Here is a 17,967-nt window from a genome sequence, read left to right on the forward strand (position 1 = left end):
TTTTATACCCATGCTTATCTGCCAGGTGCGCAGGTAAAAGCAGTCCCTCCAGAAATGCTGGCTCAACTGTCAGTTCCACTCGTGTGTTTGGAAAATTCTGCCCTCTTCAGGCCTGGAGTTTTTTAAAGGAAAAGCTGCCATTGTACTAATTTTGTGTGTTCTGTTCTTTGACGCAACACCTCCCACTTGACCTCCTGGTTCTTGAACCCAAGGAGGTCACATGAACCTCTCCGTTAGAGCTGGTTAGATTTCAGTTGTCAGGTTTTTTTTTCCTTCTTCAACAGGAAGTAAAACAATGATGCGTCTGACATCCCTATGAAGAACTGTACTAGGTATTTTGTTTGAGAGTTTCTTTGACTTCTCTTGAGCAGGCTTCACAGTTGGGACTGGGTAGCTGGGAAAAGTTCTGACCTGCACATCTCTGACGATGCCCTTCTTGTCAATGTTGACACTGATGACTCTGGCAAGTCTGTACTGACCCCTCCAGGCATTTTGATCAGCAAGCCAGACTACATCTCCAACAGCCACATTCCTATGTGTAGTGTGCCATTTACTCCTCACGAATAGATTGGGCCCAGCTAACTGACTCCACTTCCTCCAAAACCGGTTAACTTCTGTTTGGATAACTCTCAATCTTTTGTATGGGTAGCTTTCAAAATCAAAGTATCCAAGATCTCCTCTGGGTCCAGACCGTCCAAGCAGAAGGGAATTTGGGCTGATGTATTCTACGCAGTCCTCCCGGCTTTGAGTTCTGGCATCTATGGGCCTCTCATTGGCAAGGTTAGCAGCCGTGTAGAGAAATGTTTGAAACTCACTCCATGTGAAGAGTCCTTCTCCTCCCAGGTTGTGCAAAGCCCGCTTCACAGTGCGAACAGCTGCTTCTGCAGCTCCATTCCTGTGAGGGGAGTCTGCTGGGTGGATTTTCCAGCTCCATTCTGTCCCATGCTTGGAAGCTTCATTTTCAAGCTCAGATTTATTCAGTTGATCCAGGAAGATGTAGAGTTCTTTGAGGGCAGGTCTAGCACCCACAAAATTCTTTCCAGGATCTGACCAAAGTTTCTTTGGGTGCCCTCTCAGTGCCGTGAATCTTTGGTAAGCCAGGAGGAAGCCTTCAGTTGACTGGTCACTGACAACATCTGTGTGTATAGCTCTGGATGCCATACAGCAGAAAACAATTCCCCACACCTTGAGCTTGGATCTCTTTTTCACCTCGTCCTTGACTTCATATGGTCCAAATAAGTCCACTGATATGTACTCAAATGGTCTGGCTGGTGTTATCCGCTCGGACGGAAGGTCACTCATGATCTGTTGGCACTTTCTGGCCCTGGCCTTTCTGCACACCACACAGTTATCAACTCTCTTTTTAGCCAGCTTCCGGCCTTTAATCACCCAGGCTTTCTTCCTCATCCGGAGGAGTGTGCCTGCTATTTCTTCATGGTTTGCATCGTGGGCCTCTTGAGCTAGGAGAGTGGATATCCATGCCTCATATGGTAGAATTGGTACAGCAGTCTCGTCCTCATCAAAGATCTGGAACCTCCCTCCACAAACTAAGAGCCCAGTCTCTTGCTCTCTGTAAACAGCAAGTCTGTTGAGAGTGGTGTCTTGAAAGGTTATACCTTCTTGAGCTGCAAGGAACAGGTCTCTTAGTGCATCTTCACACTCCCCGACAGTGAGTACAGCTTGTTTGGCTCTGGACCTCCAGTTTGTTGAAAGAGCTTCCTCCCACTTTGGTTTATTTGAGACTGAATTCTTGGCCAACACCTTTTTCCATCTCGTTGCAGCTCTCCACACCCAGGCAATGACCCTGATCAGCCTGGTCAGGCTGCTGAATTTCCTGATGTCAATCAGTTTGGTTACCGCAGAGCAGGCTGGCGATCTTCGGATCTGAGTCTTAGGTTCATCTGGGTTATTTTGCCGTGCATCACTCCTGTTTCTCTGTGCCTGCGCTCTAGTCAGTGCTGCCGAAAAAGCTTTCCTTTGAAGTTTATTTATGCCTTCCTTGGCATACGCGGCGACTTCTTTGGCTGACTTATGTGGCCACTCTTCCACAGGTTGCCGCAGGAACGCTGGTCCATCCTGCCACATGGAATCTTCCTGGAGGTCTTCTGGGGCTGCCCCTCTTGTTATAATGTCAGCACTGTTCAGGCCTCCCGGGATCCACCACCAATCTTCAACGGATGTGGATTTCTGGATCTCTCCAACTCTATTTGCGAAGAAAGTTTGATATCCATAGCTGTCTCTCTGGATTGCTCCCAACACAGTTTGGCTGTCTAGTAGATGAAGCCATCGTTCCATTTCTATTCGACTGTGCTTTTCGACATACTTTCGAAGTCGTGCTGCATAGACAGCACCGCAGATTTCAGCTTTTACTGGTTCTCCTTTTTGGTCCAATGGTGTGAGCTTTGCTTTAGACTCAACCAGTCTGACTTGGATGCCTTGCTCGGTCTCCCATCTGAAGTACACTACGGCTCCATAGCTTTTGTCACTTCCATCAGAGAATGTTATTCCCCAAGGTTTTCCAATCCAGTTGACTGGTGTGAGGCTTCTATGGAAAGTGATTTGGCCAAGACGTGTGTATTCCTCAAAGAATCGGATGGCTTCTTCCCTCAATTTTTCAGACAAAGGTTCATCCCAAGTATCTCGGGTGAGAGTTTTGACTCCAGCTTCCTGGAACGCCTTTCTGACAAGAATGGCACCCTTTTGTTTGGCAGGTGTGACGAGGCCTATTGGGTCATACAGGCTAGCTACTTGGCTTAGTAGTACTCTTCTCGTCAGTGGGTTTGGAGTTTTCCCTCTCACCTCTTCATCAAAAAGATTTTGGCCGACTCTCATTTTCTTTTTCCTCTTTGAGAAATTGATTGAAGTCATGAGGTACAGTTTATCCTCTTCAACAAGGTATCCCACTCCAAGGGCCTTATTGTCTCCTTCCCTCATTTGGTTTGGGAGAATGAGTACTGCGCTTGACTCCGCTCCTTTTTCTCCTGGTACGATCTCCTGCCTCCTGCTTTGACTTGACCGGACCCAGGGCTTGAGGAAGAACCCACCCGTCTTTAGGATCTCTTCAACTCTTTTGATGTTCTGATCCAGCTTTTGCAAGTCATTATGGGAAGTCAGGATGTCATCGACATAGGTATCCTCTTCAAGAATCCTACGTTCCTCCTCCAGGCGAGCGAACATGGGCAGTTTGGCTGTCTCTCTCATAGCCAATTGTGCAATGCACCCTGCTGGTCGATCGCCAATGTTGACCCTTGTGACCACATACTCTTCAATCTCTTCCTCCTCAGTGTCTCTCCAGAGAAATCTGTGGAGGTGCATCTCCAGGTCTTCCAACCACACAGAATTGTACATTTTCTTGATGTCGCCAAGGGCAGCATGGACGCCTCTCCTGAACCTGAGTAGTACTGCTCTGATGGGATTGAGGACATCAGGCCCTTTCAGCAGAAGGTCATTCATGCTGACCCCTTTAAACTTCTGGCTGCTGTTCCATACCAATCGCACAGGTGTTGTGAGAGAGTGCGGGTTTGGCGCCACCAAGTGGCTGACATACCATACTGGCCCTTTCCAACTGGCAATGATCTCTTTGGTGAGTTTCTTCGCTGCTCGTCTCTCCACCATCTCATGGACTTGAGCTGTATATGCTACCTTCCACTCTGGCTCTTTTTTGAGTTGTTTTTCTGTTCTCAAAAAGGTGGCTTCCACCCCACTCCTGTTGTTGGGAAGGGAACTTGGATCTTGAATCCAGGGGTATTTTGTGTCCCAGTGGGGTTCATCACTGTGAGTATCAGCTTTGATGTAGGTGAGGCCTTTCCTTATGATCTCCAGCTCTCTTTCCTCACTCAGAGTCATTTCCTTACCTCCCGGTTGACAGTTGCCACACCGGCATCCTCCACACTTTGGTTCGCAAGCTACTCCAATGCTGTCCCATTTCCACCAATCCAAGAACTCTCTGCGAGCGACTGTGCTTTTGGTTTCAGCTGTGAACAGCTTAGTTATCTCTTGATACTTGACAGCGGTTACTCTCATTGATCGAGCAAAGTGTGTCTCAGACCTGTGTGCGGCTATATCCACTTCTTCAAACAGATCTGGATGTGCTCCACCAACAGTCTTTCCTAGTGGTCCTTCCCATAAGACAAGATCTCCAATCACCTTCACTCTTTGCGGAGCAAGTCTTCCTTCACGGTGGCTTATCAGTAGCTCAATACTCTCCGGTCTCCTCAGATCTCCTAGATTGACTTCTGGGAAGAACTTCTTGAGTTGCTCAGGTTTGATGACTCTGTGGATGTTGGCAATTTCATTCAAACCATAGCAGATAAGCTCATGAGCTCTTTCCGTGCCTATGGGCGTTTTGACCCTCACTCTGAGGAGATATCTTTTGGTTTTAACCTTCATGGCCATTCCTCCGACTCCATGAACGACTAAAGTGATGTTTTCACTTCGAAGATTTAGTCTCCTGGCAGCTTTGTGAGTGATGTAATTTGTGTCCGATGCCAAGTCGATCAGGGTTCCAATTCTTTGTCCTGCATTGGCAGTTACCTTGAGCAGCATTAGAATAACTGGCAATTCTTCTACTGCACTTGACTTAGTCACAGTCACTCCAAGCTGATTCTTTCCAACACAGTTTGTTTTCCCAGTAATGTTGGTGAATGCTTTCTTGAATTTCTCCACCATCTCTGGGGAGAGCTTAGATACAAATTCCTCCTGCTCCTCTGTAAGCTTATGTCTTCTCACATTGGATTGTCTTCTGTCTGTGTCACTCCTCCTGAAACCTCCCTTCAGGCAAAGAAAGAAATGATGGTCTTTTTTACAGTCTCTGTTCCTGCACAGGTAAGTGTCTTTACATTCATCATCTTCTCCATGACAGACCAAACACCTCTTGCAGGCCCCCAGCTTTTCTACAGCATCCAACTTTTCCACAGGCTTCAGTTCTTTGAAACGCTTGCAAAAGAAGATCTTTTCTCTATGCTTTTCATCTCCACAGACAACACAGCCGCCTTTCCTTGTGGAACGTGTGGACGCATATCTTCTTTCCATACAAGCATATTTCTTTTCTGGTTTTTCACTCACCGACAGCTGCTCTAATTTTTCAAGAATTTCCTCCTGTGTTTTCAGGAATTTAAGAAGGTTCTCAAAGTGATTGTTCGGTGTGACATTATTCCTCGGGTTAACCATGTAGACAAGCCAATCTCGCTTGATATTGTCAGGTAACTTGCTTTCTATGGATTTAATCACTAGAGGGTTGTTGATGGCTCCTGTGTTTCCAAGCTCTGTGAGGTCATCCAGGGCCTTCTCTATAATTTGGATCATCTCGATAACTTTTCTAGGCTGATTTGCTCTTAAAACAGGAACTTTCTCCAAATCCTCAATTATCTCCAAGGCTATTGTAGACTTGTTCCCATACCTGTTCTCAAGCACCCTGAACATGTCCTCCGCAGTATTATAACTAGACAAACGTAGGTCTCTGCACATTCTCTCATCTACACTGTCAATGGAGTTGGATCGTCTTTACTTCGACTGAGCCTGTCGGTTCCCCCTGCTTTTGTAGACTCTCCCAGTCTCTTCTCCATCGATGGAAATTCCTTTTATACCCACTGAACCTGGGTAAACAGGTCGGTTTTATTCTCAGTGTTGGCTGTGGAGCTGGCACGGGCGTCTGCGGCACTCTCCTTCCATCTTTCTCCTCTTCTGCCATTCTTTGCGCTGTGAGAAATTCTGCCCTCCTTGCTTCAAGGCTTTTGCTGAATGCTTTCAGGTCTTTTACTCTGCCTTCCAGCCTTTCTTTTTCTGCTACTGGAATCCACATCTCCCACTCTGCTAGGCTTGAGACTGTATCTTGCACTTGTGCCTTCGCACCATCCCACCGTAGCTCGTAGCCATCTCTATTTACAGCGGTAACAGGTATTTGAGCAATTCCATCACAGGCTGTCTCGGCTTCTTTAATTGCAGACTTCACCTCGTTCTCCCCGTATCTAGGCCATAGGTTTGACTGGATCACCTCCCTGACCTCATCCAATCGTACTTCGCATTCTTGGAACGTCTTCTCAAGTTCAGTCTGCTGCTGCTTGCTCAGGTCAGCTTCTTCACCCTCATCGGTTTCAGCTTCAATGTCTGCCAGAAGGCCAGCCCTGTATTCATCATTTGTCTCACTGACCTTCCTCGCCTCCGACGTGAGCTTCTTGAACTCCTCTCGCAGTTCGCCCTTAGTCATGTGTTTTGCTCCTCTGCTAAGGAAGTTTGCTTGCTTGGTAAAAGCGCTCTTAGCCAAAGTTCTTTCTTGCTTCAGCTCCTTCACTGTTTTCCCAAGAGCTTCCTTCGCCATCTTGAGATGTGAGCCAATCCTCCTCTTTACGACGACAGCTTTCCTGACTTCAGGCCGTTAATCCTTTTGTCTTCACTGCCACGTTGGTTATCAACTGTCAAGTTGTCTAGGTGTTATAATAAGTCCAGCTCTGCCCAAACTTGAAAACGGCTTGCTCAACACATGAAGGATGCAAAGGGACAACTCAATTCCTTTTAATGCTTTATTTTTCTTCCAGATGGTTTTGATGCAATTGGTTGATTATGTTGAAACAGTTGAATTAAGTAGTTGAAATGAATTGAATGACATAGAATTAAGGACTAAGGAATGAGGAATAGGTTGATAACCTTAAAACAGAAAACAAACATGCATTACTTTACACAATAAACAATGCATGACACAGCAACAAAGTATGCCTTTGAATAAAGTAAATGTTTAAACATCTCAACTTAATCTAGCACACATCACTGCCACATTATCTGTAGTCAGGAAATATTCACAACAAAAGGAGTCACCACTCCTACCAGAATTAAACATGGAATTTGTGCTAAGCACTGAATGCAACAGTAAATTATTCCAAATATTACATACCAGTTGCGTCTCTAGTGTTGAACAATGAGCTGTTCTTTCTTGTTTGTAGGTTGAGGACTGAAGTAAAAGCTAACCCCAAACATTTTATACCCATGCTTATCTGCCAGGTGCGCAGGTAAAAGCAGTCCCTCCAGAAATGCTGGCTCAACTGTCAGTTCCACTCGTGTGTTTGGAAAATTCTGCCCTCTTCAGGCCTGGAGTTTTTTAAAGGAAAAGCTGCCATTGTACTAATTTTGTGTGTTCTGTTCTTTGACGCAACAAACATTGTCCAACATCAAATGTGCAAACGTAATGTAAGCGGAACGAAACTGGGCTACTCGTTATTGTGTGGTTGAAGGACCGCTTATCAGTTTGGACCAGTGCAGCGCGAGCGATCTTGATCAAGCGACACTGTTACTACACAGCGGCAATAAGAGATCCAGTAAATAAATCATTTGAATTCGCCACAGAAGTAATAACATCGCTGTGAGATCTAGTGAGAAACATTCACATTTCTCCGTTATTAACGGATCAAACAGCGCGTGGAAACCAGGAAGAAACATTGTGCCATGAATGAACTATCGAGCGTCCACAGATCAGCAACATTCACCATGGTTTTACTGTAGTAACACTAACTGCAACCATGGAAGTTTGGCAGGAATAGTAGGCTATAATGCTTTCAAGTAACATTACCTTGGTTTTATTTTGACATTATGAATACAATTGCTGCCCTCAAATTTTAATCTGAACTAAAAATAGACCTTTGTTTATAACTACTACAATATTAGGTTACATTTCATTTTTTTCCAAGGTGCTGTTTTGTTTATGCTCCTAAGAAGAGTCTATTATAGCTCCATCATTGGTCAAAGTGTGTTAGTTTTAATAAAAAAAATATATATAATAATAATAATAATAAAAAAATTTATCTGGCATTTATTTATTTTTGCTGTATCGAAAACGTACCAAACCGTGACACAAGTGTATCGTATTGAACCGAACCGTGAATTTTGTGAACCGTTACACCCCTACTATCTATATCTCTCTTACCTGTCTACCCCTCTGAAGCAATGGTTAAAGCAATTTGAATGCTGAGAAACTTTACTAAGACAATTTGTAAAGTTAGTTTATCTGTTTATTGTTATGAATGTTTGATATTTACCAAAAACATCACTTTGCAGTGTGTTGTTGAATGAGTTTTTTTTAATAATAAATGTATTTTTAATTAAAACATTTGTTAGTAATAGTCATTATTGGGATTTGATCTGGTGTTTTACGACACGCATAATGGGTGCGATGTAGGTCTTAATTTTCATTAAAGTGGTCTTAAAAAGGTCTTAAAAAAGTCTTAAATTTGGGGTGATCAAACCTGGGGAAACCCTGTATTAACAACAGAGTTCTTCGGCTTCAAAGAAAACAGCACCTTTGAGGTGGTCGCACACCCGACGAGAAGCGCAGCGCCACGTCTTTAAATTTCGAACACATTCTGTATGAGTGTACACACACCGGACGAGAAGCGCAGCGCGGTTCTATTCGGCGTCTGTCCGCGGCGCCCAGCAACGGCTCAAGACCTTGTTCAAAATCCTGCCGCGACACAGAGCGCAGAAAAAAGTGTTCAGATCACAGACTCAGCAACTATTGTATTTAATTGTACAGTATAATCATAACATAGTACAGACATTATCTCAATTCCATAATGTCCTTAAACATAATGATATTGCTGGCCATAAACTGAGAAAGTGCGTGTCCGGTGTGCAATACCTCGAGTTGTCATAGACGCGGCTATTATTTTACTAGTCATCATGGAATGGGAAACGTGACATTAACTGTTAACAGGGATATCTGTGTTCATATATTTAATAAAGGGTGATTATTAAAATTAAGAACCCCGTTTTTTTATTCAAATCTGCTATCTGCATGACTTTATTGGCACCAGTGCAACAACAGGTTTAAGAGCTTTTCAGTTCTTCAGGAAACCTTCAGACAGTGTTTGGCTTCAGTTTGAAACCAGATAAACTTCACATGCTTGTCTTCCTTCACAAAAATTTGCCATAGATTGAGTAGCCTATAGATTCTATAGATATCGCGATATATCGATATCGTGAATTCTTTTGGCCACAATAACCGTGGTGTGAAAAATCTAACATCGTGACAGCCCTACTTGTACCTAAGAATTTCACTGTCGGTACACTTGTGTATGCGATGTGTGACAATAAAGAGAAATATAGCTGTGAGCAGCGATGACGGGCCCAAGCCGGTGGCTTTAGGGTAACTGTGCACGATGGACAATATGAAGTTAAACCCGGTAAAAGAACCATATCAAAATTGTCTGAATACCCCACATCTACTGCATCATGCTGAGATCCATGAGATCATTTAAATTTACGATTTTTTATTGGCCTATTCTTAAGCCAAGCATAAGCATACTTATATAAAATGGGACTAAAGCCGCATTTGACCTTATTCTCATTTAAAACACGGTTGTGCACAGATGTTCAGCTCAGTAAAAATTCAGCTCAGCACTTTTCTTAACAACTGCTTTTGATGATGCACGTGCACTGGCTGATCCTTGACGCGATTGCAACGCAAAGTTGATTCTGCACTGATTTAATCTAGCTGTATACACAGGGATGCTTATTAACCAGTTAACCATCCTAAGAATTTTAAACAAATTAATAGCCTACTATCGTTGGCTGCATGCTTAGAAAATACACAAAAATTATTCCACAACAAATCTGTTTTGCGCAGACAGGATGCTTGACACACAGTTTATTTATGGACAAAAAACAGGGAAAACAAAACCCACGAGGGGGCAAACCGAGGACAGGACAAGGAGTGACTAAAATAGACTAAGACTTGACAGATAACTAGACAATAAACCAACAGCAAATACAGAATCAGAACTTTCTCTGGACAATACACTTGACAGGATACTCACTAGGTTTTACAAGGTATGATAATGAACCAGCACAGGACCGCAAAAACAAGGGGATTAAATAGGGAGACTAATGATAACATAACAGGTGACACAGGTAAAGCAATAATGACAAAACAAGGATAAGGGGGTGGGGTTAAGTAACGAGACAACACAAGCACATGGCCCAAACAAAAGCCAAGCTTCCGAGGCTTCGAAGCTTGTATCAAAAAAACAAAACATCTCACACTGAAGCAGTGTATCGGAGCTTGATTCGTTTTGCCATAACCACGTGATCTGTGACGTCCGAAGCTTCGTTTCCACACACAGTCACGTGACTGCTTCAGATTCAAAAACCCCTTAAGCAGGTGTCGAGTGTCATACGTAGTAAAAAAAAAGAAGAAAAGAAATAGACTTAGCCCTCACACGGTTGAACTAGTCCTGTTCCTTAATAAAAAACATTAATTTATTAAATTACCCACAAAATAAAATGTCAGCTCCCCAGTTCACAAGCACTTCACCACTCCACACAATTTTCTTTTATTTTGATTATATATGCCTACATGAGCCTTGCGTATGAACTCGTAGGATTGGGACTAAAGGCTAAAGTTTATGTGAATAAGGCTGCATTTGTAGATCAAAGCAGATTCAAAAGAATTGTTTCTGTACAAGTGAATTAGTCGCATTTATTATTATTATTTTTTCATAAATTGCATTTCATGCATTGTATAAGAACTACATCAACACTAACACTTGAATTATGAGGATTAATTGTATTGCTTTGTTGTTTACAGAGCAGAAAGTGATTTATTAAAAAAAAAAAAAAAAAAAAAAAACGGTCTTCTGGGACAGAAAGGCAGCTTTCCCACCTTTTGACCACAAGATGTCGTGTTGAAAAGCTTCGAGTATTGAACCATTTTACGATACAATCGAGGGGGAAAGCCCCAGTGCTTCACAACGCTTCATTTCACCATCACTAGAAATGGTGACTAAAAGAGAAAAAACAAAACCTAACTAGAACAAGACTTGAAGGAAAAAGCAAAAGGATACACTACTGCTAGAAACGATCAAATACTCGACTAGAACAGGAACTATGTTTAACCATACAAAGGCAAGCAAACAAGATTACACCACAAAGCACACAAAACGAGCCAGCAAAGACATGAGGGAAAGAGGCACAATATAAAGGGACCAGAGCACTAGACGTGGACTAAGAAAGGGGGCGTGGTAACGGGAAACAAGGAGGCAGGACAAGAGGAGCACATGGCAAACATAAACAAAGACACAGCCATGTGCTCAGACACTTGACAAACAAGGAAACATTAAACAGTGACAAAACAGGGTGGGACCCTGACATATATTACTATATTGTATTACAATATTGATACTATTATATAAAATTATATAAAATAGTATTTTATAATATAATATAAATATAAATAATATAATTAATAATATAATAATATATTATGTAATGAAATGTATTATTATAAATTAGTTTATAAAATAGTAACATAATAAAATTTAAATATATTATATTTATTCATTTATGCAATTCAATTTAAATATTTTATAATTCGTATTATATTTGATTAATAGACTATTTATATTTTATAATTTGTTTTATAAAATAGTAATTATATTATATTTACTATATTACAATATGTTTAAAAATAATATTATAATACAAATCAAGTAAATTGATCATTTAACCACGTACATTTCAGTTCGACTGAATAGTTTTGCCCTAAAATAACAGTAAAATAATTTATTACATCTTTAATTAAACCTTCATTAATTCTAACAATTTTTTAAAAAATCATTAGAATTTTGTTAGAAGAATCAGTGTGTTTGGTGTTACTCGATATATATTGATGGTTTAAAAAAAATCTGTAAGAACTTTTGAACTATATAACTATTTTCCTTCAAATTTTTACATTTCCACAAGTGATCTTAAATAACTGTAGATCTCTTTGGTGTTAATCATTTAAAACTTCATTAAACTCGTTGTGAGAGCATTGTTAATATTATATATTGTCGTTCTGTTTTCAGAAAAACGGCAGTGATGACGGAGAGTTTGTGTATCACACCGGAGAGCAGAACTACCTGGACTTCGGACGCATTTTCACCTGGAAGGGAGAAAAGTAAAGCCCGATTGTGCTGAATATTATATTTGATGAAGCGCTGCGGTGCAGATGTTTGATTTCATGTGCTTCGTGTCTCAGGATGCTGTCGTTCTGGAAAACCAACCAGAGTAACATGATCAACGGCTCCGACGGCAGCGCCTTCCACTCGTTCCTGACCAAAGAAGAGCGACTGAACGTCTTCACCCCCGACCTCTGCAGGTCACATGATCACATTCACACGCATGATCACATTCACACACATGCACCCCTAACCTCTGCAGGTCACATGATCACATTATCACGCATGCACCTTCAACCTCTGCAGGTCACATGATCACATTCACACACATGCACCTTCGACCTCTGCAGGTCACATGATCACATTCACACACATGCACCCCTAACCTCTGCAGGTCACATGATCACACTCACACACATGCACCTTCGACCTCTGCAGGTCACATGATCACATTCACACACATGATCACATTCACACTCATGCACCCCTGACCTCTGCAGGTCACATGATCACATTCACACACATGATCACATTCACACACATGCACCCCTGACCTCTGCAGGTCACATGATCACATTCACACACATGCACCCCTGACCTCTGCAGGTCACATGATCACATTCACACACATGATCACATTCACACACATGATCACATTCACACGCATGCATTCAGCAGAGCTTTAGTCATGGAGTCAGTGTTTTCAGAGCCAGAACTGCAGATAAAACGGTAACACTTTACAATGGGCTATGTGCACAAGCGTCGCGACGAACTTCCGGTATTGTCAGAAGTTGGCATATCAGTTTCCGGTTTACGACTGTCTTCATCGGCATCCGCTGTAAACAAACAAGATGAGTGCTGCTGTTGTACGAAATAAAGAGATATAATGTGCGTGACACATCTAAGTTTCTAAGAACTGTAGGTGGATCTAACGCCCGTTTCACACATCTCCGTGTGCAGTGTGTGTGTGTGCGGTGCAGGAGCAGCACGCGCTATATGCTTCACATTATGATGCGTTTGCAGTGAATAACTGATTCACGGCAGTACCACAAACACTTACTATTTTTATTTAAAATCCAGAAGTTACGTTGCAACTTTTATTTAAAAAAAGTTTTGTCAGCATTGCGATTCTCTTTGTACACATATACACTCTTTAATGGACGCATGCACGTTTAAGCACAATTTAAACAACGTTGGGCTATTATTCCATGCATTACTTATTAAGTTGCTCTAGCAAGTGGCCAAATATTTAACTGTATATTGACAAAAACAGCCGACTCTCATGCCTTTTCTTTTCCATTTAAATTTTAATAAAATAAATCTTGCATGTCACAAAGAACTTGTTTTCCACCTCCACGAATGAGACGTGTGTTGTTCAATATGTCGCCTTGTTGAAGTAAATTCAACGGCCAGATGAAAACGATAAATTATCCAAATTGACAGAGTGTGTTAAAGATATAAAAGATTGGATGACGCATAATTTTCTTTTATTAAATCCAGACAAAACAGAGGTACTACTTATCGGTTCAAAAAACCGCCCACAAAACCTCTCACAATACAACTTTAACATCGTAGGATGTCCTGTTACTTTATCCTCTACAGTAAAAGACCTGGGTGTTATACTCGATTGCAACCTGTCTTTCAAAAATCATATTTCATATGTTACAAAAACCGCCTTTTTCCACCTTAGAAACATTGCTAAGCTACGTAATATGCTATCAGTTTCTGATGCAGAAAAGTTAGTTCATGCATTCATGACCTCGAGACTAGATTACTGTAATGCTTTATTAGCCGGTTGTCCTGCATCCTCAATTAACAAGCTACAGTTAGTCCAAAATGCCGCCGCTAGAGTTCTTACTAGATCAAGAAAATATGATCATATAACACCGATTTTATCATCACTGCATTGGTTACCTATAAAGTTCCGTATTAATTACAAGGTATTGCTACTGACTTATAAAGCCCTAAACGGCTTAGCTCCAGTCTATTTAACGGATCTTCTATCGCCCTATAATCCATCGCGCTCTTTAAGATCACTAAATTCAAGGCTTTTGGTCATACCTAGGATATCCAGATCCACCAAAGGAGGGAGAGCATTTTCATATTTAGCTCCAAAGCTCTGGAATAGTCTTCCTGATACTGTTCGTTGCTCAGACTCGCTCTCCCAGTTTAAAACTAGATTAAAGTCGCATCTCTTCAGCCAGGCATTCATATAATATTTTTAATCTTACAGTCCAAATTACAATCCGGCCTCTAGTTAATAAACGCCAGAGGAGAACTGGCCCCCGACTGAGCCTGGGTTCTCCCAAGGTTTTTTTTTTCTCCATTGGGTCACCTGATGGAGTTTTAGGACACTATTAGGTCACTTGATGGAGTTTTTCGGTTCCTTGCCACTGTTGCCTTTGGCTTGCTCAGTTGGGGATATTCTGGATATCTAATTTGATTTTATCAATAAATTCCACTAGAAACAAACCTTGTTGTATTATTTTAATTTAATACTGTGAAGCTGCTTTGATACAATCTGTATTGTGAAAAGCGCTATACAAATATACTTGACTTGACTTGACTTAAATTGTAGTTTACCTTGCTTTACCCCGGTCCTCTAAGTAAGATGACTGTGAAAAATAATAGTAGGCCTATATAATTAAATGCATTTATGGTGAGATTTCTACATTTTATTTAATTAAACCCATTCATGGTGAAATTACTACATTTTCAGGTCAATCTTTGTTCATTTTGACCACGAAACATGCGCTGTCACTTTAATTCAGCGTTTGCGGCACAGCAAAAATAGACTCGGTGCGGAAATAACGATCTCTGCACTTCTGTATGCTGTATATTTGCCGCACCTGGAACGGATCGACGGACTGCAACCGCGTGCAGTGTGAAAGCTCTAACCTGTTAGCATGGGTACGTATAAGGAGCACTGCTGTGTGCCACTTTGCTCTGCTTAAAGTCGCTAACAGCCATTTGAGCTTCAATTTCGCTCACAAAACCTTTGCATTCTATTACGAGCGAACGCATGCATACATGCATGTGTGTATTTATATATACAAAATAATTATACACAGTACACACATATAAACACAAACTTTTATTCTGATGCGATTAACTGCTGCACAGCCCTAATTGAAATATATAGATTTTGAAAAATTTTGTGACGACCCTTAACCGTCTAGTATGAAAGCCCATTTTCACCACATAAAAAAAACATCAATAAAAATATGACATAAAAAGACGATATTATGATATACTAATCCACAATTATGAGATGAAAAGTCAAAACTTTGACTTGCATATTCATAATAATGCAGTTGAAATTGACATACTAAGCAGAAATCATGACATTAAGTCATAACTATGACATTAAAAGCCGAAATTATGACATACGACAATTTACTTCAACAAGGCGACATATGAACAACACACGTCTCATTCGTGGAGGTGGAAAAACAAGTTCTTTGTGACATGCAAGATTTATTTTATTAAAATTTAAATGGAAAAGAAAAGGCATGAGAGTCGGCTGTTTTTGTCAATATACAGTTAAATATTTGGCCACTTGCTAGAGCAACTTAATAAGTAATGCATGGAATAATAGCCCAACGTTGTTTAAATTGTGCTTAAACGTGCATGCGTCCATTAAAGAGTGTATATGTGTACAAAGAGAATCGCAATGCTGACAAAACTTTTTTTAAATAAAAGTTGCAACGTAACTTCTGGATTTTAAATAAAAATAGTAAGTGTTTGTGGTACTGCCGTGAATCAGTTATTCACTGCAAACGCATCATAATGTGAAGCATATAGCGCGTGCTGCTCCTGCACCGCACACACACACACTGCACACGGAGATGTGTGAAACGGGCGTTAGATCCACCTACAGTTCTTAGAAACTTAGATGTGTCACGCACATTATATCTCTTTATTTCGTACAACAGCAGCACTCATCTTGTTTGTTTACAGCGGATGCCGATGAAGACAGTCGTAAACCGGAAACTGATATGCCAACTTCTGACAATACCGGAAGTTCGTCGCGACGCTTGTGCACATAGCCCATAAGGTTCATTAATTAAAGTGATAGTTCCCCCAAAAAACGACTGTCAATCTTTACATACCATATATGTATGGCCACATATCCATACAACCATATAGTATGGTTTCGGGAAACAGTTGTGACTTGCTAGATGATTTCTTCAATGATGCATCGTACTAGTAGTGAAGCAGCGAGTTACAGCGTTGTTCGGGAAACACACTCCTGATCAGATTTCTTAGGCGCGCTGAAAGAACACCACACACACACACACTCACAGTTTAATAATCACACAGTGTAAAATCTCAGAGTAAAACTGGGAGTTGTGAAAATATGATACACTGGTGTTTTGCCAGATGAGAAGTTTATCATCTTTTTACTCTTTTAATTCACTTTATACAGTAACTGTATCATATATCCCTTTTAATTTCTTTTATAACTGTTTTCATTTTCTTTGCTTTTATTTTGTGATTATTTAAATTCCTTTCTGTAAAGCACTTTTGCCATAGTGTATGAAGTGTGCTGTATAAATAAACCTTGATCAGAGGAAATGCTCTATTCTGTGCTGATGTTCTGCCTCTGGTCCCGCAGGTCGATCCACATGCGCTTCGAGAAGGAGGTGGAGGTGAAGGGGATCCCGGCGTATCGGTTCACTCCTCCTCGAGCCGTGCTCGCCAGCGGGAAGAACAACCCGGAGAACCAGGGATTCTGCCTCACGCCCAAGAACTGCCTGGACGACGGCGTGCTGGACGTGTCTGTGTGTCGCAAAGGTGCATAACCACTCAAGACATTTCAGTCATATGAGTCATTACTAAAATAAGGCATTTCATTTAATCATTAATTAATTGTATTATTTACTAATTGTTTATTGTCTCATGTGCTTGAAGTCATATATATATATATATATATATATATATACATACATGCATATTTATACACCTCGGTTTTGGGGTTGGTATTTTTAATGTTTTTGAAAGAGTCTCACCAAAGCTGCATTTATTTCATCATATTTGAAAATACAGTAAAAATTGTGAAATATTATTCCAATGTAAATCAACTGTTTTCTATGTGAATATACAGTAAAGTGTAATTTATTCCTGTGATCAAAGCTGAATTTCCAGCATCATTACTCCAGTCTTCAGTGTCACATGATCCTTCACAAATCACTCTAATATGGATTTTTGTCTTTCTCTACTGTTTACATTCAATTCTTAAAGGATTAGTTCACTTCAGAATTAAAATTTTGATTAAAATCCATCATTTTCTAAAAAAAGAAACATTTATATACTTTTTAACCACAAATGCTCGTCTTGCACGTCCACGACTTCACACATTACGAAATCACGTTGAAAGGTCACGCGTGTTCCGGTTCAGAATTATGGGGTAGCAGGGCTCTACAGTGCGCCCATTTCACTCGCACATGCGAGTAAATATTTCGGCGTGCTAACGTGAAAAAATATTTGGGCGCACTCGTGCGAGTGACACAGCATTTTTCTATAGAAACAGCTGCAAATACATCATCATGAGGAGGGGCAGAGTAGGACACTATATTACCGGGATATCAGTCATTTAGGCCTAAATCTTCAGTAGCTAGTCTGTAGCCTCATAAAAAAAACTACAGTGCCCACACACGAACTATTTTAGGGCCCTATAATTTCCGCAAACGCGGAATTGGCAAATTAACGCGGAATCTAGTGTCAACGCGGAATTTTACATATTTGGAATAAAATTCTGTTTTTGTGTTGGAGAAAAACGTATGTCTGAGGAAAATCGCATATTACTGAAAGAACGAGCAGAGAGAGAGGCCCGGTCGCGCGCGCGTCTTCAAACTGTCTTGCTCTCTCTCACTCCCTCGCGCTTATTAATCTAAATCAATTGAGAATTGACACAATGGTAAAAGATCGGAAGAACGAGGTTTCACGTGGAGTATTCGGATATTTTTTTTCCTGAATTAGGCTACCGCTGTGTGTGAATTGTGCAAAAAAACTTTTTTACCTTTCCTTCTTCTCTGAAAAGCGT

General features: G+C 41.0%; 1 protein-coding gene across 1 annotated transcript in view; it reads left to right on the forward strand.

The window, feature by feature from the left end:
- LOC311277055 (lysosome membrane protein 2-like) overlaps window positions 1-17,967 on the forward strand; it is a 50,804-nt gene that overhangs the window by 21,117 nt on the left and 11,720 nt on the right. The window contains exons 5-7 of the mRNA XM_084387189.1: window positions 11,829-11,920; window positions 12,002-12,121; window positions 16,540-16,718. Coding sequence (XP_084243315.1) covers window positions 11,829-11,920; window positions 12,002-12,121; window positions 16,540-16,718 — 391 coding nt within the window. The remainder of the gene's footprint in view (window positions 1-11,828; window positions 11,921-12,001; window positions 12,122-16,539; window positions 16,719-17,967) is intronic.

The sequence above is a fragment of the Rutilus rutilus genome (assembly GCF_951802725.1).
Source record: "Rutilus rutilus genome assembly, chromosome: 18".
In the NCBI taxonomy this organism is placed as follows: Eukaryota; Metazoa; Chordata; class Actinopteri; order Cypriniformes; family Leuciscidae; genus Rutilus; species Rutilus rutilus.